Source organism: Xiphophorus hellerii, chromosome 5 (assembly GCF_003331165.1).
Source record: "Xiphophorus hellerii strain 12219 chromosome 5, Xiphophorus_hellerii-4.1, whole genome shotgun sequence".
In the NCBI taxonomy this organism is placed as follows: Eukaryota; Metazoa; Chordata; class Actinopteri; order Cyprinodontiformes; family Poeciliidae; genus Xiphophorus; species Xiphophorus hellerii.
Genome location: NC_045676.1, coordinates 5,301,340 through 5,327,350, shown reverse-complemented (window position 1 = coordinate 5,327,350; position 26,011 = coordinate 5,301,340). Strand labels below are relative to the sequence as shown.

The 26,011-nt window shown below is 36.6% G+C and overlaps 1 protein-coding gene across 1 annotated transcript in view; it reads right to left on the bottom strand.

The window, feature by feature from the left end:
- Nucleotides 1-305: 305 nt before the first annotated feature.
- Nucleotides 306-26,011, bottom strand: part of vegfc (vascular endothelial growth factor c) — a 44,524-nt gene continuing 18,818 nt past the window's right edge. The window contains exons 3-7 of the mRNA XM_032561796.1: nucleotides 23,760-23,950; nucleotides 16,249-16,388; nucleotides 6,992-7,128; nucleotides 4,261-4,585; nucleotides 306-908 (exon numbers count right to left, since the gene is read on the bottom strand). Of these exons, the coding sequence (XP_032417687.1) occupies nucleotides 800-908; nucleotides 4,261-4,585; nucleotides 6,992-7,128; nucleotides 16,249-16,388; nucleotides 23,760-23,950 (902 nt within the window). The 3' untranslated portion in view covers nucleotides 306-799. The remainder of the gene's footprint in view (nucleotides 909-4,260; nucleotides 4,586-6,991; nucleotides 7,129-16,248; nucleotides 16,389-23,759; nucleotides 23,951-26,011) is intronic.

Below are 26,011 nucleotides of genomic sequence, written 5' to 3'. Positions count from 1 at the left end.
TTTTAAGTCATATTTTATATATACACATTATTTTTTTCAACTGAAAGTAACAGTTACTTGATTGTACTGTAAAATGATACTGTGTGGCTAGAAAATACATAATGCTGCCCCTTTAACAAATACTGCAGAGATGTGTTACCATAACATCTCAAATGTCCTAGAGAGACTCTGAAAAGGAGAACAAACACCTTATATGACCTTTAAGACAAAACACGTCCTTCAAATATCCTCCTGTTACCTGGATAAATCAGGCAGACCTGATCCTCCCTGCCAACAGTTAACTGCTGCATCCAAGAAAAGACTTATTACAACATCCGGGATACTTTTATTTTACACACATATACTTAACATACATGATATAAAAATATTGATCACAGTGTATTTTTATAAAAAATACAGAAATTGCAATAAACAAAGGATGAAAATAGCATTTAATAAATAATATAATCAATTTTTCACATCAGAATACTGAGACATAATTAATTTCCAAATATTTTAAAACGCATTATTTAACAAAGGTTGAGTGTTGACTCTTAATCCTGCAGTTCTTCCTCCCGTCTTGTCATTCATTCTCCATTTAAATGTCCTCAAAAGAAAATCAGTGCATTTATCACCTTTCTATGTCCATTTTCCAATCATTTGCATTCCAATCCCAACGGTTTCCCCAAGTCCATCAGGATCCACTCACTTAGCTGCCACCATGGCTGATAAGAATCCTGTTGACCAGCAGGTCGACAAGTAATAGGTGATGTATTGAACTGTCTAAAGTTTGCATCTTGATGGCGAGTTATGAGCCAGATTAGTCCAAGCGCCTCCAATGCGAGGGGACACAGCGACACACCTCCTCACTGAAGAAGAAACCTGCTTCACACTTCCGTCTCCTCACCTCACATGGAGGCCTAAGACAACTGCAATTAAAAAAGAAGAAAACAAACAAATGTAACGACAATTAATCAGAGAATAAAGATGAGAAAAACAGGCGTGGCGATTTGAGGGCTTTGTCCACTTGCGTTTTATGCATCTTTTGTGAAAAGTGGCTTTAATGGAGAGAAATTATCAAATTATGTTTGCCCTAAAATGTTTTCTTACTTGTCCTCAGTTTTCAGAATATCCAAAAAAAGAAACTTAAATTACAACATTGTAAAAGCTTCCCTGTTCCAGATCTGTACGTTCAGTAGTCTACATTTTCAGTAATCTATGATTAGTTATATTAATTGACAAACATGATGAAACTATACAATCTCTTTTGTTGTTGGTTAAAACGACTTTTGTCTTTGGCAAAATACTTAAGATACAACCAAAATAAACACGTGACTGGGAGAAATGGTTCAATCTTCCCAGAATGCCGTGCTCTATAGTCCGCTTCCTGCTTTTTGAGCGCTCTCCAGTCAGTTTGTGATTCACATATGCAGTAAAACCACATCAGAGTTCACTTCAATCGAACCAAGACCTAGGTTTTTAGGTGGATCAGAGACTGGTATTTTGGTCCACATCCAAGTTTGATTGCACATTCACACCTCCCCAAATGAACTGGACTTTCTAGGTTTTCTAGTTAAAATAAAGCAGACTAACAGAACTGGTGTGAAAACCAGTTTAATGAACCTGATTCATTGCTGTGAGCTATGCTGCCTCTTAGTATGCCAACATCTCTTCAATGAATTTTTCTAAATAAACTGACATTGAAGAAGAATAACAAACCAGCAGAAACCACTGCACCACCATGACTGACATGACTTCAATAATTATAATTTCTAATGATTCCTAACAAGACAATTTCATTAAGGCTGCATTAATGTTCATCTGCAACCCTGAAATGGAGAGACATCCAGCCTTTGTAACCGTACCTCTAATTAGCAGACTTCTGTGACTCTAAACAGCGCTAGATGGAAACGTAAAATGGACTGATGTAATTAGAGACATAATAATCTGCACCAATGCCATAAAACCGTGCTCTCTGATAGCGACAGTAACTACCAACTTACTTATTTCAAGAGGTTAAATGTTACAGATGGAATGTAGACGTCATAAAGGAAAAAACAACAACTACCAGCAGGGGCAGCCTGGCAGCCACTTCATCCTGAAGGAGCGCAGAGCGAGGGTCGTTACCAAAATATTACGCTGAGTGCTCTAACAGCCGAACACAGCAGGTGGTGCGGTTCCTTCAAGAGCCGCCGAGACGGCGCGGATGTGTCAGAGCAAACCGGAGAGTGCGAGTCTGCTGTGTGTGCAGGTGGAAGTAAAGCGGCACTAACGAGACTGAAGAAAAGTAAAACCGGACCGAGTTTGTGCTGATTTAAGTTATATAAGCAAATACTGTGAGTCTTTAAGCTAGAGCTGATACATGTGTTTCCTTGACTAGTTTACAGTAATGCAAATAAATCCTGAAGCAAAAAGCAGCTTTGGCCCATAAAGAACGCATCTCTGCTTCTGTTGACTATAATGAAGCAGAAGTAGGGATGCTAACACTGATGTAAAGCAATCTAGAACTAAAGTAAAAGAATCTAAAACGAAGGTAAAACCTTCAAAGAACAGCAAACCAGTTTAATTGGGCTTCGCATGGCGCAGTGATTACAGTCTACATACCTGGACGCGGCCATTCCCAGTTCAAATCCCATCCTTCGCACAGTCCTGTCAAGATACTGTCAAATGAAGCCCCCCAAATAAATTCCTTACTTTATATTTTATTAAGTTTATTAAGCTGGCAGCCACTTCATCCTGAAGGAGCGCATACCTGTTTCATACTCAGTTTGATCAGTTTGAATGTATGTATGATTGAACTGAAATTATTTTTTTTGTGAAGTGCCTTGAGATGACATTTGTTGTGAATTGGAGCTATATAAATAAACTATAGCAGAGAGGAAAAAACAAAAGAAGCGCCCTCTGTTAGCTCCTAAGTCAATTCGTTTGATGATGTGAAAAATATGTTGTCACTCAGTGATGTCAGAATTTAAGTATGAAATCTGGCCTGTCAAGCCAACTTAAAGTAAGTCAAGATGCGAAAAGATAATTCAGAAGATCCCCACACTTCATCTTGTTGCTGCAGCCAAGTTACTTATATGTATGCTTTCCCAGAAGACAATACTACTGAGACAGTTGGGAAAACATATTTCTAATGCATGAATGTGTAAATATCTGTAATAAAAAACTACTTTGTTATGGTTACTTAAAGAGAACATTAAGCTAGTGATGAAAAGGAGTCCAAATAAATAAGCAAAGTTTTTTGTGCCAGGTCCCAAATTTTGCTATGTTCATAAATCACTCCCAAACAAGGTCACGAAGGGTCAGAACTGGACAGGATGGATGGATGTGTGTATATGTGTGCGTACTTCCTCCTTTGTGTGGAAGGGAAATTGCTAAGTGACAGCTATGGGAAGTCATTAGCGCACTGGTATCTTATATTTCTCACAGAAGTCGATGGTCTAAGCGCTTTGTGCAGCCTGAACAGTGATTTTCTGTGGCTATATGTAAATGCACTGTACATGTACACACACGTACTAATTAAAAATCTGAGTGCAAGCTTTCATGTGCACGTTGGGACCTCAGTGAGGTTTCACCTCCTTCTTCTTCCTCAAATTAAACAAAATCGGTGTCAAACGTTTGTGCAACAAATATTTTCGTTTGTGGCGTTATCATGTTAAAAGATATTAATAAATGTTTCAACCAGCCTTCCAAGCCCCACATTTAAAGAAAATCAAGTAAATTTAGTGCCAACTACTAAAACTTTAGCTACACAAATATAGCTGACCAATTTTGCTTGATTTTGGTCATGTAATTTTTTAAAAATTTTACATGTACACCTATATTAAAACATACATGTATATTAAGTATATGACAAATGTGAGTATAAATGTATAATAAAATTGTATAAAAATTATAATATATAAATATATTAAGTCTATAAATATATTCAATATATTGTATATAAGCCATTTATTATATTTTACAAACAAAATTTTCTGACCTTTGGGGATCAATAAAGTATTATATTATTTTACAACACAAAAACATTTGGGACAGAAACATAGCACAGTTGATTGACACCATATTGTATTTGTTTTTGCAAATGTTTGGGGTGCTGATTGACCTTTGATGACCTCTGAAAACAGTTAATATCTTTAAAATGAAAGCGGCACAAACAAAAAATGTTGCTGCACAAATCAGCACAAATGTTTCACACCAATTTTATTTAATTTGACGAAGGTTTGGGTCGGGTGTTAATATCTGGATGAATTTATGCAACGCCATTACTTTCCTCCTCACCTGCATGTTGCTTGGTGAAACCTTCTTCCTCTCAGAAAACACTTATTTGGTGACTCGTTACATTCACAGGAGCATTTCGTCTTGTTTAGGGGCTGGTGCCTCGGACAGGTCTTATTGCACGTGCACTGACAAGTCTCTTTGTTGAAGATGTGGTTCTGGGGGCAGGAAGGAGCAGGCAGCATGTTGCAGACGCACTGGCAAGTGTTTCGGTCCAAGTGTCGCTTAGGCCCACAGTCACGAGTTGGATTTTCAAGACGGCATACACATTGACAGCTTTCCACATCTAGCTCTTTATCTGGGCCACACAAATCTGATGAGAGTATGTCTGCAGGAATGAAAGGAAAAATGAAAACGAGAGCAGTTTTACTGATATATACAAAACAATCATCTCTGATTACTGTGAATAAAGGCTAAAGCAAAAACATGACTTCAATTTTTCCTGATTGATTTTATGCAAAAGTAAACAAAATGTTAATAAAACACTATGAATAATGGTGTTTTAAATTTTTACAGCTTCATGTAAAAACTGCGACCACAACAGTGCATGACACATCAACAAACTATGAAATTCCTTCACTCTACTTGGATCATCCATTTCCTCTGGGAGAACCCAAATGACTCTATTTCACGAACAGCAGATTATCTTTCAAAAAAAAAAAAAAAAAAAAAACATAGAAAAAGGCAAGACGTTTCAGAACAAACAGCAAACAGATCTTCAGTCTGTTCCAGACAGAATCATTATGTGTGTGCGTAGTTGTGTGTCCAAGGATGAAACGAACAGATAAAACAGAAAAACACTTTCTGCTGACAAAGTGCAAGATGCTCCCACTCTCTTTATGCTCTCACTGACTCTAACAATCTAAATCATCGTTCTGACTTCTAGGTGGAGTTCTTATTTTCCCACAGAAAAGTCTGCGCTCAGGCTGAGAACAAAGTTCAGAACTTTTGTTTTTGAACACCATTATGATACACAGCATGCTGCAGGCATGCAGATCTGGGTCTGCGGCTGTGCTGAATGCAATATGCCGGTGACGAGGCGGTGAGCAGAACCGCGCCCCACACTGACTAACTGCATCTTAAGACCTGAAATAAAATTATTTATATTGGGCTATCTACTGACTGAAAGGAAATGTTTGTTTTTGCCAAAGCAACTCAAGTCTATTTTTCTTTTATGTTTCTAAATTACAAATAGCCCTAAAATGTTATTAGCGTTGTAGATAACTTTTTTTATTTCAATGTGTTTTCTGTCATTGGAAAGTTTAGAATACACACAGAATCTGAAAACAACTCAAAATGCTCCTGGTAGACGTGTTCATGGTTTTATCGTGGCCAGTCACAAGAGACTTAATATTTTCATTTCAGGCTGTATATATTAAGAAGTTGTGTTATTGTGGGGGATATTTTAAAGTTAGGTGGTCCATGAGTGTTTGTTAAATGGGGTAAATGGTCCTCAGCCAGAAAAAGTTTCAGAAACTCTGATCTAGAGGAACGCAAACCGTTTGTATAATAAGCAATACCCACATTTCCCTTTTATGACAGGTCTTAATAGTCCACAGAATGTCCTTAATTTCCTAATGCTTAGATAAATGTAAGACCATTTAAAATACTTGGCAAACTAAAAAACAAAGTGACAGCAGCTCCAGTTTTGATTATCACAAGCTTCTAATCTGTCCAATCAGTCTGACAATCAGTTTTTTTCCAGTCAATCAGAATCTGCTTGGAAACTTGAGGAAACAAAACCCATATGTTCAATTCCAAACACTGTTCGCTTGTATTTGTACATGACAGCTATTTGTGGAATCTGGTGCACTGAGGTCTCTGCATTCCTCTGTTTTTATTTGTTGACTCGGGATCCACAAAGAGTGTTATCAGAGCCAAACACAAAGTAAGGATTCTACAAACACGCATTCAGCAAACACTCTGCAGCCATAAATCCTCCTCAGTGAACGCAGGAACTTTCCCCTGCAACTAGTGACAGAGGAACTTGACCTGCTGTGCCTGGTATCACAGTTTTGTGTGTTGTGCAATTTATAGCACACATGCTAAAATGTAGCACCCTAGTCACACTGATAACCCATCCATTTTCAACTTTTTATTTAAACTATGTTGTAGTGATGTATTGTATTGTTAGCACTGGCAACATGTCTTTGGTTCTGGATCTTCTACTGGATCTTCTATTCTATTGGTCACTTGAGAATGGCACCAGCACCCACACAACCCAACATGTTTTACATTTTCTCTGTTATCTCCTCCACTTTTCTGATATCATATGTTAAACTTCATACCATATCAGCCATTTTTACATCAGAAGTTGATGCTGAATGAGCGCTATTAAAGTGGAACTTACGAAATTTGTCAAGTGTTTATATTTCAAAACGGAACCGCATAAAGCGATTTTGGCATCCCACACTGGACTTTGTTTCGACTGTTACTTTTTCTCATTCTGGTATGGTCCCACCACCTTTATTTCTATATCAGCTGGTTTCACTTAAGAATGACCAGCGCTGCCCTCTTCTGAGTGGCGGTCAAACTGCAACACTGAAAGATCCTAGAGAGTGAATACTTTTCATAGGCACTGTATCGTCTATGAAGATATAGGTAAGATACATCAACATACAGTTTTTAGGTCATATCACCGCTTAGATATGATTTAGATTTGTCTGTTGTGCAGAAAAAAAGCCCAAGCAGTGCCAGATGAACTTTTCTTTGTGAAACCGTGTCATACACCTACCATGGGGCTGCTGAGGTGATCGTAGATGAAGCAGTGGTGGAGGAGGGGGCTTAACAACCGAAGCCATGCTGATACACTGACACTGCTTAGTGTTCCACACCTGGCCAGGCGGACACGTCCTGTTGGCTATTGCACACCTTTAGAGGACAAAAAAAAAAAGCAGAAATCTTATAGCAAAATACAGCTACCAGCCTGTCTTTGTATTTCCAGTAATCTTTTCCGTGTGTAGATTACTGGAAATAAAAGACGTAAAGCTCTTGTACTTACCAACAGAGATTTTTAACCAACAGTGACAATCAGGTCTATAACCTTGTGGTAAAGGTAAACATTTAGCATCTGTAAAAATTAGGCCAAAAAAAATGAGTTGAAACAATGTTCTGTTTCAACTCATTTTTTCAGCCCATTTCACTTTTAATTCCATCAACCATGAATATGAGTAGCTTTTAAGAGCTTTTAATTTAATTCAATGTTTCAGATGCCTGCTGATAATGAAATAGTTTCTCTAATTCTATTCAAATTAAAATCCCTTTTTAGAGCTTAAATAACTTTCCAGCCTTGTGTACATGTGAGTAAAAGCATAGTTTTCATATAATCTTTTAAAAAATCTTAAGGTTTTAACATTTGATGAGCAGATATTGACATGGAAAGACATGAAGAGCTTTAGTTTGATAAATATTACTTGTGTTTATGTGACAGAATATTGACAGAAGAGTTGCTTAGTGTTAGACAATAATCTGCAGAATCGCACACAAACATCTTAGTCAGGGGAGAAGTTTCTGGGTTGGCATTTTAGTAGGAACAGGGAGGTTTTAGTGGACTATCTTTGGTGAGATGTCTCTAAGTTGCGCAATAAAAGAAAAAAAAACAGAATTTTATTGCCTCATGATGTGTTTGAATCTTTATCATTTCCAAAACTTAAGAGCGTTGCAGAAACTGTTGTTTTCTGACAGCATAAAGATATCTAGTTTCATGGTTTTAGCTTTAAGAAACTATTACCACAGTTAATTGTTTCTTCCATTAAAAAACTATTTTATCCTAGTTTATTTAAAAATACACACGCAAGGTTATCCCAGTTAGATTGAAAGTCTTAACTCTGTTTTTATTCCAATCTTAATGCAGTTGCATAAATAATATTTCTTTGTCTTCAGCTTGGAAACTTTAAACGGACAGACATAAAACAGATGGTTTGACTGATCACATCAACAAATGATGCAAGGAAATTAATATGAAGAAAGAATTGCTGTTTGCTTTGTTGCGACCACATGACCTTCAGAGTAAAAATCCCCCAGTTTCTTCTTGCTCATTGCTTCTTAATCAGCCCATTTCCCTAATGTCTTGTTTACATCATGTCTGGTTTACCTTTACCGCATCTGCCAAAAAGAAACATGAGCCTCAAAATGTCTCTAGCAAGTAATTCATGTCTGACAGCTGACAAAACTGTTATTCAGCTTTGGAACGAAGGTTGCAATGATTTTCCCCTTTGAAGAATTTATGCAACTAATGAACAAAACAGTAAGACAAAACTTTGAATCATTAAATTAAAAAAGGAGGGCTGCACAGTGGCGCAGTGGGTAGAGCTGTTGCCTTGCAGCAACTTGGGTTCAATTCCCGGCCCGGGGTCTTTCTGCACAGAGTTTGCATGTTCTCCCTGTGCATGCGTGGGTTCTCTCCGGCTTCCTCCCGGGGTGTGTGTGTGTGTGTGCATGGTTGTTTGTGTGTGCGTGTTGCCCTGCGACAGACTGGAGACCTGTCCAGGGTGACCCCGCCTCTCGCCCGGAACGCTAGCTGGAGATAGGCACCAGCACCCCCCGATCCCACTAGGGACAAGGGTGTAAGAAAATGGATGGATGGATAAAAAAGGATGGATCAAATTCACATAATATTTCATGTTGAAGATGCAGAGCAGATGGTGTGACATTAGTAGTGCTAATTCCTACTGTGCCATAAAATCTCATACTGAAGTTATCATATGTTCATACATTTAAATGTTTACAGTAACGCTGTTACTCATTTAAGAAAAATAATCACACTCTTCGGCTGTGATTAAACACAAACACTATGTTCAGCTTTGTAAGCTTGAAGTGAAGCATGCATCAAAAAAATGTCTCAAACTAAACATTACAATTTTCCAAGTTAAAAAAAGTCATTTTATTTCAAACATCATTTAGAAATGGTAATTATAACTGGTTGCACTTCAGTGGAAGAATAATTCACTGTTGCAATAAGTAGGCTACATACTACGTTGGTTTTATCCAAACGTCCATCGCTGAGATTTTTAAAGCAAAATCTGACGCTCGTTGTTCCTCTTTTCACTCGTGTTTGCGACTTTGCATCGTTGACCGCAGTACCGGCCCGTGTAACGCCCTTTTGTGTACTAGGTAACCCTCTGCGGATAAGAGCATTAACATTGACAGTCCTAGTTTACAGACAGCACCTTCCCAAAGGTAATCTGCAACCTTGCCAGGTTTGAGTTTCACTTAATTTAGTCATAGATACAACTTCTTGTACATGGACATAAAAGGGAGTTTAACAAAATCAAACTTCTCTCCTTTCTTTAATTATGTTGTTTCAAGTCTAAATGAATATCTTACTAGTCATAACTGAAATTAAAAACATCACATTTTTATCAATAATTAAAACATAACTTGATATTCTTTGCATCAAAATTTATGTTTTATTAATTAAAGTTCTACATTTTGTTTTATGTTGTTGACTAATTTTTTCAACAAATAATATTCCTAACACAGCATAAAATAATTGATGCTAAGGCTTTTGTTGCGTCATTCCACCATGGCTTATTTCTGACAGTGTAACTCAAAGTCTGCCAAGAGTCAAGCAAACTTTCAGAAACAGCTAATGAGTTTCAGATGTTTTTTCTCCTAATTTATCTTTGTAAACTAATTAAACCAAATTAGCACAAAAATTAGGGAGTGATCTTCATGCTGAGGTATTCTTAAAGGTTGTGACATGCAGATGAACACAGAATGAAGCCGCATCTGTAACATGATGGCAGCAACAGCTGTCATCACGTCTGCACGCAACTGTTCCTCTGTATGCTTTGGCTCACCGTGCTATTACCCCAGAAAAACAGCAACTCATCTGTTGTGCCATAATAGCTCATTCTTATGGCCTCACAGGTCATTTTCTAATAATACTCAAAGAATGCAACTCTCAGCTGTTCAGGCAGAGTGACACAACCATGTAATGTTGCAAAGTAACAAAATTAACTATGCTTGGTTGAATAAACTACATTAACCTAAACAGTTTTATGCAAAAGCGTAGAGCAGGGTCGTCCACAGCGCAGCACGATTCACATGCTGTGGCCTGAACACGCAATCTCACAACTTCCTCCTGTTCTGCATAGACGTGAACTGCGTGCCCTCTTGTGCGTATTGTGTTGTCCTGAGGTTTTGGACAGTTTTTAAGTTTTTCTGGATCTGTGCTATGTTCCCACACGAGCGTCACTTTGGTCGGAGTTTTGAAATCAGGGAAGATTTCTGCACAAGTAGTTCAGATATACCGGTGTGTGATCTGTAGTCGTCACAGACGCACTCCAAAGACTCTTGTCTGTAACTCCGGAGAGGAGATGCATTGAGTCCAGGAGATAATTTGATTGATTTAGACATATCTGCGATGCCCTCTGTGGCTAAAGTTAAAAATCTCTGCATCAAGTGGTCATGTGTGTGAATTGTAATCTGTCAAAATGGCAGCTGGCCTTCAGATCAACTGCCATGATGATCTGAAGCAGATGGTCAAAGATGTAAAATATTCAGTTAAAGCGATTGCTGCTTTCAAATTCCCATCGATAAACCTTCTGTCCCCTGCAAGTAAGGCATTAGCTATCAATAACTACTCCACATAACCTAAAACATATTCAGTTAAACTACAATGAAGTCTGTATTGACTTTCTTTAGATTCTTGGGGAAACGATATCCTGCTTCCCCCAATTTTTCAAGTTTCCAGAGACTGGATCACAAGGTGAAAGGTCGCTCCTCCTACATGCCACCTGAATTGCTTTATAATTATCTATTATCTCATAACCTACAATGGACTGTGAATATAAGCATTAGAAATATATAAAACGCAATGGAACCAAAAATAAACGTAAACCCGATGCTGAATTTGTCCAGAAATCAGATAGCTTGTTTGGACTTCAACCAGCTGCCAAGAAAAATACTCCTGAAAACACAACACACACACACACACACCCACACGGCCAATTATAAGAACCACCACAAAGTGAAAATAGTCTATCTGTAAAGCAACATGTAGGGGACTGTTGACTTGGCCACAGAGACAGACAGCAGGCAGCGTGTTTGCAGACAGACAAATAGTTGAAACTTTTGAAAGGGTCTGGCGATAAAAAGAAACAGAAGGTGGTTTCAATTAGAGCTGCAGAGCTTCAGACATACACAGGGAGGAAAAAAGAAAAGGAGAAAAGGGAAAGTTAAACGCTGGCTGGTGGGGGAGGTTTTTCACTCCACCTAATGTAAAACATACGGCTGCTTAAGTGTCCATCCTTACATGCTGACTGATTTGTAGGTGTGAAAATGTCTACAATATGTTTTCCTGCAGCCACAGTCAAACCAACTATCCCCTGCTCTGGGTGTATACATGTGTGTTTATGTCTAAAGGGATTTTTGCAACACACCCACACACGCACACCCCACCAAAAACCAACACGATTCATTTGTTAGAATTTCAATAGAAGTTTTGCTTTGCTCTGTGTCTGGTTAGATTAGAGATTTTCGTTATATTCTCCAATCCTGTTCCTTGAAGCCTGTACTAGAAAGCATTTGTGATTTTGCTTGAAACAGTATTTTTATTATTGCAGCTCGCATGCTTTCTGAACCGAATCGGTTATTTACTGTGCGCTGCAAACCGAAATGACAAAAATGGAAATATAATCCCTTAAATAATAAATAATAAGTCATTTCTTTAACAGATTTCTACTGTAAATATTGCTGTTTTCTTCTTTGGACAAAGAAATCCTTTTTTTTTTACATTACACCTATTTATAGTCTACATAGTATAAATAAATATGTACTACCGGATTTGCAGCTTTTTATTTTACACAATTTCAGACAAACTCATGAAAACACAACAAAAAACAGAAATTTAGATATATGGTATAAAAACGTGCAACATTTTTTCCAGGCTCTGACATTAAATCAGACTAAACACCTCATTTTTTAAGGTAAAGTGGGATTCAAAACAGACTTGTATTTGCAAAAAGAGTTATTAACAGGGAGATTTTTAAAAATGTTATTCAAGGTCAGACGTTTGCATACGGTCATGATCCACGTCAGCAGCAGTAGTAATTGAGCAATTGTTTTAGACTCAAAAAAGGCAAACTGCTGAAAGAACAACACGCTTAGAGCCAAAAATATTAACATTTTCCATTTAACTTGAAAAAACCCCTTCATAAATATATATAATTGTTTGAACATAATTGCTTGAAGAGTCCTTTAAGATAACTTTAAGGCATTTGGATGGTCCACAATTCACTTCCTGATTTCTCATTTGATTTATTTAGATTTTTTCTTAATGTCACTCAAGATTGAAGTGTTAAGGTTTTGCTATAAAATACATTCAGAGGTAAGCCTCCATTTAACTCACATGTTGTGAATTAATGTATCGAGGCATTGAAATTGTGCTATATGCCAAAATTGAAATCTGAAGAACATAATAAGATTATGGAAAGAAATAGATATCTTTTGGTAATCCTAGCTGAACTGCAATGTGAAAAGCTTAGTTTCATTTAATGGACCTTAGCGTACAGCAAACACAACATCACATAATATAGATCAGGGGTGTCCAAAGTGCGGCCCGGGGGCCATTTGTGTCCAAAAAGTTAAATAACTGTTAAATAACAAATGTAAAACATTACAGGTTTTATTTATTGTTGTGCAGGTAAAAGAGAAAGGATTGACAATAATGTTTTTGCATTTTTAATTAGCGGGGGGGAATTAGCCCCTGAATACTTTCAGTTTGGACTTTTTAGCCGTCAGTTCAACCACTGATATAGATGAATGCTTCATGCACAGATGATGCAAACGAAAACGTTGGGGTATTCTTCTTCTATTACATGGGGGAGACTTTTCCAGAAGAAGAAGGGTCCCACAAGGTGTTCTAGTGTCAGTGATTGATTTTCTACCTCACCGAATGCTTAAATTCATCTGGTAATAGTTCTGCTACAAGGTATTGCAACCACCTAAATGTTTTTTTTTTTACTGAACCAAAAGGATCATTGAGCTGTGAGGTTTTGTATAAAAACATCTACACATTCCTGCAGTGCTGATCTGTTTTAATCCAGTCAATTAAACTTAGCTATTGTTTTGTTTTCAGAGGACACGAGCCAAAAAATACACTAGGAGTCGATCCCTGATGGGATCCTGACTGTTAGCTGGTCATTAATCACAGCATGCACACAGGAACATGCACATTTCATGGACCTGTGAAGTCAATCTAGAGATAATATGGAACGTGTTTCCTTAAGTAACACCCTCAGTGTGCGCAGAGTTAACAGGAAGCTATCAAAGTAACAATAGCCTTAACCACTCAGCGTTTTTAGGAACACCTCTGGCATCCTCAAATGGCAGAGAGGCACTCAAACGCAAAGGATCAAAACTGAGTCAAAGACTTATTTTAAACAGCCACTTACAGCTGGAACAGAGGGAAACACAAAGGGAAGGCAAATAAGCTTTAGACTGGATTAAGGTGTTTTTTCCCCCCCATAAGAACTTTTTCCAGTAACCGGGACGATTTTCTGGGAACCATAAAACCCCCTGTGTTTCCACTTTTTCTAATAGTTTAAAAAGTCATTACCAGGGTAGAAATTTACCCCGATATGGAGGGAATACAGGAAAATGCTAAGCACTCTGAAGTGGTTGAAGTTTTAAGTCAGTAATATTAGTTTCAGGACGAGGCGATATGGGTTTCATATCAGTCGATATTGATAATTATTGATTTATTTTTTGAAAATATTTGCCAAACTGGTGACGTGACCTTTCTAGTTTTATCCACAGTTTCCTCTCAAACTGTTGTTCTCATTTTCTCCTTTCACTCCACACAGTTTTTTTATTTATTATTTTATTTTTTAAGCAGAATGATTCACAGAGGTGAACCATAAAACTGATACTGTGTATATTACGTAACAAGTTGTTGCTAGGTAACCAAAGATTGAGTGAGTTGCTAGGTAACCAAAGAGTGAGTTAATTAATACCACTAATGTTGCTTAGCTGTCCTTTTCCTCTGCCTACATCCCCCAGAATGCTGTGCAGTTCTGATCTGAGTTCAGTGAAATGATTGAAAATTCCATCAGATGTATTATCTGTTGATATTGATTCTGGTTTTATTGCAATATATATACTGCTACTGATTTACTTTTAAGCCTAATTAGTATATAACAGTATGAAGTTCATATCTTGTTAACTTTCACTGTGGTAGAGTTTAAATCATTTACATCAGTCTGGTGAAAAAGAAATGTCCTCAGTTTGATGTATAATATGCTAAGGAATAATTAGCTACAATTCACTAGGATAATGAACCGATTTGTAATTAACATTGGATGTTGTGTTTGTGGTTTAGGCTGCTTTGGGATTTAGCTCTTTGCATTTTTAATGAATATGTGTGAATAAATAAATGTGGTGGAGCCACATTTGGAGGCTAACCACAGCTAATTTTTCTTTGTGTCAAGTAAAGACAACAAGCACCACAAAATCTTAAAAGAAATTCCCCTGGTTAAGAAGTAATAATAATTCAGTTTCACAGTATAAACACTGTGAAAAGATCACAAGTTAATGGCTAGAAGCAGAGGTTTTAATCCTGACCACAGCTGTCTTCTCTCAGCTGAAACCCCTTTAAAGTTTGCTACAGTTTCACCTTTCTATGAACTTTTTAGTGACTCTGTAAAAACTGTAAAGTATAGCTTCTGCGACAATAATAATCAATTAGAGTTTTATTGCTAAAGGTCATGACTTTTAAATCTCCCATGGGAGTGTTGTTCCCACTGTCAGCTGTTGAATGAAACCTCGATGCTGCAATAGGAAGAGTTTCACACTTTTTACCAGCGTTACTAAAACTTCCAGGAAAATAAGTTTCACCAAAAGATGAAGAAACCCTTGGCCTCTTTTTTTTTAGAGATCAAATCGCAAAGTGACATGTCTAAAATAAATTTAGTATGCCTGAGGTACTGCAAGGTTTATTTGGATTGATCTGGTATTAAGATAAAAGATCCCAGAGAATACGGCATACATTATAAATAAAACTTGCACACAGCAGAAAGAATGCAGTTACAATCCAAAACATGTAGCAAACATATAGCACAGGTATTTTGGTATTAGTTGTTAAAAGTCTAGGTGAACCTAACTGAAATTAGTCATTTTGTCACAATTTGGAACCGTTACTTGAAATTTATCATGTTTATAGGTTTATTCTTCCCTTATTTTTCACACAGGCAGTCATTCCATCTAATAATAATAACAGAATCGCAGTCATTACCCTGGTCAGACACTGTAAATAACATCAGACAGCCAAAAAGAAAATCCAGTGGTCCGTACAAATTCTCATCAATTAATCACATAATAAATTGAAGGGAGATCAATTATCGTTTTTCTCTTTTCTCTCTTTCTCTACTAAAAAGTGGATGATAAAAGTCTTGGTCTCAATTAGCCATTTTCTGAAGAACAACTTTGTTTACAGGCTTCATAATTCATTTTATTTCTGTTGCTGTTGTTTTGTTTATTTATTTTGGATATTTGAAATGTCTTCCAGTTCCAGCGTTAAATGTTCATTGGAATTTAACGTTTATTGAACTTTGAAAATGTGTTCTTGCACTATTGTGCCGTTAACATTGTATTAGTTGGAACTGGTCTCAAAACAACAATGTTACCACAATAAATTCCAGGACAATTTAGCATCCAGCAAAAGTGGTTATTGTGACAACAAACATTCGCCTTCATGAAATAAGAATATTTTTTCCTTTTCTTCAGCTGCTGGTCCAGTGAGTTTTAAATGAGCTTTACTTTGAAAGCGAATCGTTGCAGTTTTTATGTTTCTTGTTGAGACAAAAGAGTTTCTGTCACTTAGATGAGTCTTTTTCTGTTACGTGGATCTACAATGTGCATCGTTTGGTTCATCTATAGCATGTGTTGCGACTTATATTATTGTTGGAAGTGCTTCTGCTCGGGTTTTGCAGGTTATTCTTTCATAATGGACGGTCTGAGTGTTTGCCATAGTGAAAATGTTATTCTTACTCTGGCAGGGCGCGCCTGATGATGCTGTGAACTTGTCTGTAAATGTCCAGTTTGGACAGACAGCTGCACTGGGTGTGGTTGGCCACGCTGATGGTTACAGGCTTGGTGCCCTGGGTCAGAGGCACTGTGATCTCAAAGAGCTGCAGAGAGAGCAACAAATGAGAGGAAGAACAAGAAAAACATCAAAAAACAACACAAACACTGTGAAATACAAATAGAAAATTAAACAATGGCATTTTCTTTCAACTGCTAAATATTCTGACAAACGTAAAATGAAATGACATTCTTGACATTAAATATGTTTTACACAGGATAAAAATATTAAGGGTATAATATGGAAATCTGAAACAAACACATGCAACAGCCAAGTTGTGCAAATGAGTCTGCAGTCAAGAGCAACTGTCCATAGCAAACATAGTTTTTGATTTTTAGCTTTCACTCCGACATAGAAGAGATCAAAACTCCTTCAAGAAGTTAGATAAATATAAAGTCTGTAAAATATGCTCCCAGTTAGTGTCTGAAATTTGGTGCAACTCCAAAGAGAAACTCCACAATAAAAGTGCAGTTTTTTTGTTGCATCACTTCCTAGAACACATTTTCCTTCCACTCAACTTTCTACGTGCAGTCTATAAGACCTTTTGTGGCTGTCATCACTATATATTTATATCAGGTGTCAAACTCAAGGTCCGTGGGCCAAATACGGCTCGTCGTAGCTTTATGTAGCCCTATAGATTCTAGACACTAAGTGTGCTTAAATATTATGTTAGCAATCAAATCAATGCAGTTTTTATCTCTTTACTGCCAAGTTACATCAATCAGACCTTCCAGTTTCTTCAGAATTATAGTGGAAATTCACGCAAAATCAGCAAATCCCCACATTTTGTGCTAGTAATTGAAAGCTTATTGCAGATAAACTATCAAAAACTTTCTTACTTGTACTAAACAGCTGCCTCAGCTATAATTGATGTCAGATTATAGTCCATGATCTATACAGCGAGTAATAAAAAGTCGCATTTACCATCATTTATAAGCGCAAATATTGCAAATATTTCCAAATTAGTACCACAAACACTTTGATTTTTATTGCAAAACAAAAGAAAATCACAAAAAGAATCACAGAATCCTGGAGGGACTGAAAAGATGTTCAACAATATTATTTAATTTTAAGAATTTATTGATATTTTAACAGTTTATGAACAGGTTTTACCAATACATTCTGGCACATTCATGATCTTGATTTGGCCCAAAATGAAAATGAGTTTGACACCCCAGATTTATATGTGTATAAACATTCTTTTAAAATCTCAGCTTGAGTAATACGTATTTAGTCTCAATAACTGCATTACAAGATTCAGGACAAATTAAACTCTTTCTACTTCATATCCTAATGAGGATAGACTTAAAGCTAATCCTTTCATGCTTGTAAAATACAAAGAAAGTTCTTTGAGCCTCAACACTGAAATGTAGAAAAGTTCACCTCCACACTGATCCCAACAAACAAACACCCAGTTCCTGCAGTGCATTGCCTCTTTCATGCATCATTTCTGGCATGTAGTTGCAGAGAGGAGCCTCTCTTTCTGCAGCTTCTGGTCATTTATAACTCAATTTAGCCAGTTTTTGACTGTATGATCTCAAATAATCTCTATTTTTATGTTGTGATAGCTACATTCCAATTTATTTATTATAATGCCCATTAACGTGCAATTTTACGTTATTTGTTTGAAAACGAGCAGGTAGAAGATACAAGATTTTATGATTTCCTGCCGTTCTGATACCCATAACCTAAATTCTTAAATTATTCCCACATTGAATGACACTTAAATCTCACATTCTCATCCTTAAACATACAATTATTTATACATTTTTAATATTATCAATAGCATTTTTGGTCTTTGAAATACCCATCCTAAAAAAACATATTTCCCAATAAGCTCCTAAACTGGTTCATATTTTTACTTTTTTAAAACTCATAATTTAATCCATTCCATAAATCTACCCCACACACAGATAAACAAGCACTTAAACATAAAACTAGTCAAGTGAATTACACTAAAAACGTAGATGTGAGATCAGATTATTTAATCTGGAGAGTTTTCAACTGAAAGCTTTTAAATGTCGTGTGAACTGCTTTTCGAAAAGAGTCAGAATGTAGTCAAATAAAGTAAGAAATATTTTTTGGTAAAAAAAAAAAAAAAAGAGCAGAAAAGTAAAACTAACAAACCTGTGAAAGCTTTTGTGTTTTATGTAACAACTGACTCTGAGTGACAAACCATTCAATAAATGTGGGAAACTCCTTCAAGTAGAGAATTTCAAACAGTGATTACTTTGAGAAATTAACCGTGTTTTCATCTCACACATTGATGCATTACTTCATAGTTTTGATGTTTTTAGTATTTCCACAATGAAGAAAAAAAAAACAAAAGTTTGGGAAGGCGTGTCCAAACTTTTGACGTTACCACATATACATCATATTCTTCCAAATCTCTTGTGAACTTCCTTTGATTGTGGCATTGTGTGCTGCTGGGTGGGACATTTTACTGAGCGCCACACAGCTAAACACTTTTCTTTACACGATCTTTGGGCAGACACGGCTCTGGAGTTATTCAGCTCTCAATGTTCCCATACATTTCATTTAACTTATAAAATGTTAAATGTCATCTGTAGCCTGTAAATGTTGTTTTCACTGCAAAAATGCAAAATCTTACCAAGTGATCAGAGAAAACAACTTTCCAGAAGATATCACCAAACTTTAGTTCATTTGTCGAGAATGTCCAAAAGCTAATTCTGGTCTGCCTAAAAACCTAGGTATTGGTTAGGTTGATGTGAACTCTGCTGAGGTTTTACTGCAAATATGGAGGAAAGTGAACCGGAGACCGCTCCAAAAGTAGGAAGCGGACGACAGTGCCGGGCATTCTGGGTAAATACACTCAAAACAAACAAGTGAATCTAGTGCTTGCAGCAGTAATTCCTTCTGGTCTTCTGCCAAAGACAGGAAAAATCCTACAACCTCTAAATTGTGATGCCACTCCATTTTTATTTACATTTCATGAAGGAGAAAGTCGCGCTCATTGTCTTCTTCAGATGTGACAAGATAACCTTTTGGTAAATATATCCTAATTAATTTATTCCTAGCAAGAAAAATAAGAACTGCCTTTGAAAACTCTTAACTGGATTTTGCCAATTTTAATTATTGGGTGTGACTAAGTCTGTTTTTGAGTAAAAAGTTGGTGGAGATTTGTGGCCCTACTTACTTTGACACTGAAATGAAAGTGAATAAACAAACAACAAAAAAAACATGGCTAGTAAAAGAAAAACCTAAAATTGTTTTATTTAAGATATCAAATTTGTAGTTGAAAATCTCATACAAAAGAAATAAAAGTCTCCATCGGCATCAACTTCATTTAAACATTTCCTAAACTGCTTCCAGGGGCCGCACAAAACTACTCCAAGGGCCACAAATGGCCCACGGGCCGCACTTTGGACACTTCTGGTCTATTGAATACAACATTATGTATTACATTATACAGTTCAGAGCATGTAGAGAAATTACTACTGTATTATTCAAGACCTTAACGATTTCCTGTGCAGGAAAATATCTAAAAGCAACAGACGAGGCGTTTAGACCTTTGAAGGCAACATGACCAACAACGACAAAACCAGAACACTTCGGATGTGGCATAAAAGTCCAACAGATGAAATTACCCATTTAAAAAAAACAGCAGAACAGATGTTAAGCGAAAACCTTTTTGCACAGGAGACGCAAAAACGGTTAAAGATACTTACAGTCGAACTGGAAATTACAGTTTGTATAATTCTATTGCTTTCTAAGTTCTTTCAAATTCAGCCAGCTGCTTCAAGCCAACGCCAAAGCAATCATCCAACTGAGTATTTCATAGTGACGAAACTAACCACAGAATGCTCTTAGCAGAAACTGTTATTTCACCCTTCACCTTGCCATATGTACATTTTAAGGGCAATTATTTTTAAGTAACATTAAAAAACTCATTAGGATTCAGTTGAACTCTATCTAGTCACGTGTGATTTAGATGATGTACTACATCACTCATATAAGTATCCAAACTTTAGCGACTTGTCTGAGCCCCATGCCAAAAAAAACAGTTTGGAAAGCACAAGAGAGGAGGAATGTCTTGTGAAACCTCAAAGATTGTGGCTCTCCGCTCAGCCTTGTATCTGCTGCCAGAAGGAAAGCGGCTCAGTTTCGGCCTTGGACTTTTTTACTTGCAACTTAACGGAAAGGTGTCTGTTTCTCAAAAAAAAAAAAAAAAAAACTTGAGATCTTCGTTTCAACAACTGGAATATTATTCTAAAATGCAGCAACCTTAATAACTTTATTTTGTGCATCCTGTCAAAATAATGTGGTGTGCATTGGGGGGGCAAAGTACCCAATAATTGTACTCAAGTAAAAGTAGCACTACTTAAACATATTTTTACTCAAGTAAAACTAAAAAGTAGCCATCCAAGAAATTACTCAAGTAAAATGTAAGTATAGCAATTGATCAAATTATCATTTAATATCTAAAAATTACGTCATCAGGTGGACCAAAATATAAAGTTAAGTGGAAATTTTGGTCTTTTAAAGATAGAAAAGGCAATAATTCATATAAGTAACAAAAAAAATAACAAAATCAGGTTAAAAGTAAATATAAAACTTATGAAACCTTAACAAAAACTGCAGGTATGTGTCTGTGTCTGATGAATTTTTGGTTAAGACATGTTTGTTTTTTATTCAATTGCTTGAAAATTCAGAAAGATTTCTCAAGTAAGAGTAAAAATAGTTCAGAATAAAACTACACAAATAAAGCAAAAAGTACATCATAATAAAAAATACTTCTAAAAGTAATTTTTTTTTAAAAAATGTTACTCAAGTAAATGTAACTGAGTAGCTAGTTCCTACCTAACTCTGGTGATGTGTAACATCCCCAGAATCAGGATATACTAATTATTATTTGAAATTATGAACAAGTACAACAAAATGTTGCAAATGTTGTAATAAAACAGTAAAAATCCACAGAAGAACATATGAACCCATGAATTCAAACAAACTATAGAAAATGGGCAGAACATTTTATGTGTTGCGCAGCAATGAAATGTTTCAGGAAAAAAATCTGCACACTTTCAAACATACTGCAGGAAATCTGATCGCTGTGTTTTGTCCCCTGCGTTGCACACAGTGTCCAGGGTTCAGTTGCAGCATCTCTGCACAATGGCGCGTTTGACAGCATCTCTGTCAAGTGCAAAAAAGTCGATGACAACTTTACACACAGTCCAGCACGTACTGCAGGATTCAGACAATAGCAAATTCAACATGACAAAAGAAAGAGCCGCTTATTCAAGACATTCCAACCAGATGGAATTCGACTTTCAACATGATAAAAAGCATCTGCAGAAACAAACCACACATTAAGTTTGTCATTCCCATTACAGCTGAAACGGACAAACTACAGACTGGGAATGAAACCAGATGTTTGCAGGTAAACCTTACAGAGCATATTTTGTCATTTCGTCCTATTTTTCCTAAAGATGTAAAAGAGAGTCTGTCAGTATGTGTGCAAAATATGGTGCTTTTGTCCATCTAGTAGTTCATTATCCTTATTGAACTTGGCACATATAGCTGTGATTAAACATAAAAGTCTCCAACCAAAGAAGAAATGCATCATATTACTCTGTTGAGCATAGTGCATAGGGAAGAACAGGGCCGGATCACGGTGGAATTGGGTCCTTAAGTAGAATTTCCTATTAACACCATCACTCCCAGTAACTATTTTGATCCAGAGTTGGTGTAATCTGCACTGTAAAAATAATAAAAAAAAAGGTAAAATACCAGCAGCTGTGGTTGCCAGAATTTTACCGTATTTTATAATATGGTAAAAAAAAATGTACCTAATTTTAAACGGTAATGTTTTTACAGACTTTTTTTTTTTACAGTGTGGGAGAGGGGCCGCGTTTAGTTGGCTGGTCTTAAAATCAATTAGGGATAATTGGTTATTGTTTGCGGAGATGTATTTGCAAACAAACCAAAAATTAAACAAAAATTAAATATTAACCTCATAGCATCAGATTGTAACTATGGTAACACAACAATAATAAAGATTATTATTTGCTCTTTTACAAAGTAAGTATGCCAATCCCATTAAACCTAAATAAAAATTTGAAACAACTTGGAATGTTTTAATGAAACTTTACTGAAACATTCAAGTCAAACTTTTCTCATTCTCAATAAACAAATATAAAACTTAATACTCTTAATTTGACCATTTATGGGAGATCCCTGATGGTTAAGGCAGTGGATTAGTTTGCTTATGTCTTAGGCTGGCTCTGGTGAAGTACAAGCAAAACACAGACGATTAAATTAAGAGATAGCAACATTCTTAAACTACTCTGGCTATTTCAACTTCCTCTGCTGATTGAATCTGCTCTAACAGTTCATATAACAAAGGAGCCATTCGCTTAAACTGCTACCACCAGTTCATTCAATTACCACTTAGGAAATGACTAGCACAGCTGAGCTAAAACAATAAGCCATTACGCACTGCGAGGGTCCTTCCATTACCAGCATCTATGTGGAAATGAACAATCCAGCTGAGAGGATTTACCTCATTTTAAGGCAACGCTGTCAGTGCTGAGAGGTGAGATGTTTACACACAGCAGCAAGAACACGAGGAGGTGGAGCATGATGGGAAACTGGGCAGAAATATGTGTTTTCCAGGCATATAGTGCTATTTTATAGCACAATCAATCAACTATGTTACCTTCACTTGTTAAAAAAATGCTTTGTCTATCAAATATGACTCAAAAGAAATGTTACTTTTTAATTTAGCTCCTTGAAATTGGGCCTCTGTCTCTTTAAAAACTCCTGCTCTTTCTGGTATGGGAGGTTTAATACCCACCCAAACTCAATAGATGCTAATGCATTGTTAATGCACTCAATTGCTAATGCTGTCTGTTGCATGAGCAATATTAACAGACGGCTCGCCAATTCCCTTTCCCGTAGCAATCTCCAGACTGATTGCAACACGTTGCAGTGTGACGTCACGCAAGATGCTGGCTGCCGTTGGCTACCATTGGTTTTAGCTGTCAAGTTGTCAACATAAGTTAAATCTGTATGCATGATGTATAGAAGAAAAAGACGTCCAGTGCTTTGGTACCATTTGTCAGCGCTATGACAACTAGCTAACAAGTTCAGAAACAACTTTAAATTTAAAAAAAAATAGCGAGGAAGAGGGAAGCAGTTATGTCAAGCAGTTATGCTAGCTTGACTTTGACAAACTTAACATGTAGATGTTACCATGACAAAAAGCGCTGTCATGGTAACAGGAAAACAGCTGCGACAACAGCAAACCTGTAAACAGTGAAAAGTAGAATACGTAAACCCCTTCTTACAGTTTGACTGGTGCTCACGTTAATTGATAAAATGTTATTCATGTTTTGTAGCAACTTTGTCATTTAATGTAAAATCAACAGCACAAAAGGGAAGAATGTTGTTAACTTACAGTTTTGCTGAGGTAACCGGTGGAGATATTTCTGCATTGTTTGTCCTCGGAGGGGCAGCATCCTCCACACCTATATACAGACACACACGGTGGCTTATAGAAGACGTTGGTGGGAGCCCCGAACTCCCTGCCCACATCAACACACACTTCTCTGGGCATGCATTGAGTTTTCCTCCACTCCAACTCTATACCTGCACACAAAAAAGTCAGCTGTTTGCAACATTTCTTTTCTTATCTTTTATTTTTTTGCTGCACAAAGTATTGTATCCCAATCGTCATGTGTTCAGTATGACAAAGACTTGGATGCACGCTTGGTAAGATATTACATTTAAAGTGTTACAGTCATACTCTACATTAATATTGCCCTTAATGCTCAACATAATGTATGTTTTTAGAGGCTGGGATACTTAATGGTGACTTATTATGCTTCCTTGAACAGGTTAGGATAGATCTATGGGCTTTACAAAACATGTTCATTACAGTTTTTGCACAAAATTGTTTTAAGATTTTAGTCTGCCCAGGTCTGTTGTTCTGGTTTAGGGCGTCTTGTCACTTCAAATTAAAATAAGCTGCTGCTGGCCACGCCCCTCAACTCAACATTTATGTACACTCGCATGTGAAAATGGCTGCAGACAGATGCGCAATTATACAACCATACATCTTTGAAAAGCAGAAGTAAAGCCTCCCGCACAACCAACAGGAATACAGTAAGTTGTTTCTGGATGGTAAGTCAACAACAGAACACTTATCTTTTCCAGCAGCCATTGTACAGTGGTAAAACTAGCTGATCAAACATGCTGGAGCTACACTCGGGTTGCTAGGTAACAGACCCGTGCCCATCAATTGTGACTTAACAATCTGAAAGTTTTTGAAACAGCTCATTTTCCAGATACCAAAAAAAAACATTAACTTATTGCCAAAAAATGGCTGGGTGCTTTTAGAAGCAGCAGAGACCTGAATTGAAGTACAAAATTGTGTAAAATGTGAATTTTGCATAATAGGTTCCCTTTAAGCTCCTTGTGTAATACAAATTATTCTTCCATTATGTCATGGAAATAATGGAAAAGAATCCTCAAAATGTTGATAAATAGTAATCAATATCAGATTCATAATTATGATCTGAATATTTAGGAATGCTGTTGTAATTACTTATGTTTCTGATATAATTGCAGCCCTGGTTCTGAAAATAGTCACGCAGCTCTGTTTAAATGTGCAACTTCTGGTTCTAATCTGATCATTTCAAGTTTAAACTAGAAGACAAGCTGGGAGACATCAGGAAATTCTGACAAACATCAGTATTTTGTCTAGACCTGGATACTAACTGTGACCTAATACACTCTTAAACACGTTATATATACATGAATGGATTTTCTAGAAAAGATACAACTGAAGATAACGCCTACATTATACATAATTATCAATTTGTTGTCTGTGCTTATGAGTTTAAATACTCTAACAGACTTGTAGTGTTTGTACCATTTTTATGAGAATATTAACAACAGAAAACCATTTTGGTAAGTCATTTTTAGTTTTTGGCTGAAGCCAACAATTTATTGCACTTTTTAAATCATAATGACAATAGGAACTACTGACCCAACAGACCACTGACAGCTTCAAGTCTTTTGTGGTAGTTGTGGGTGAGAAAAGTTATTTTCAACCCATAAAGCTGCCAATTCTTTCTGGCCAAAAGTCTCCAGTTCCTGTAAAGTCGAGTTCTTTCCTGGATGAATTGCATGTTTGAGATCTCTCCAAAGTGGCTAAATGATCAACGCGGCCCCTTCAGTAACTTTATTTTTCTTTTTGTTTCTTTTCCGTAATCTATGACAGGTCGACTTTCGTTTTGGATAAGAGCCACATACACGACTTCTGAGCTGGTGAGTATTTTCTCATAACCTTCTGGATAAATTTTCCCATCAATTTTAACCAAATGCCTTGCATCTTTGTAGCTCACACAAGAACACTCATGGTGTAAATGTAGCGTTGATAGTCGTGGCCATAAAGTTAACTTTGTTTCAGGGTTGTTTTTTTTTGGCTCTTTGGGCCAAGTAATGACTTTCGTCTGGCTACTCGACCGTGCAGCACATTTTTTTTCTTTATTCTGCATGTCGAAACAGTTCCACTACCAGTATGTTGGCTGAAGCCATTTGTAGGATTTCCTTTGTATGCTGAACAATTTTCCAGACATTTGTTGCTTGGTTCAGTCATTTTACACTCCATAATGAGGATTTAAACACAGTTAGCTTTGGTTTTAC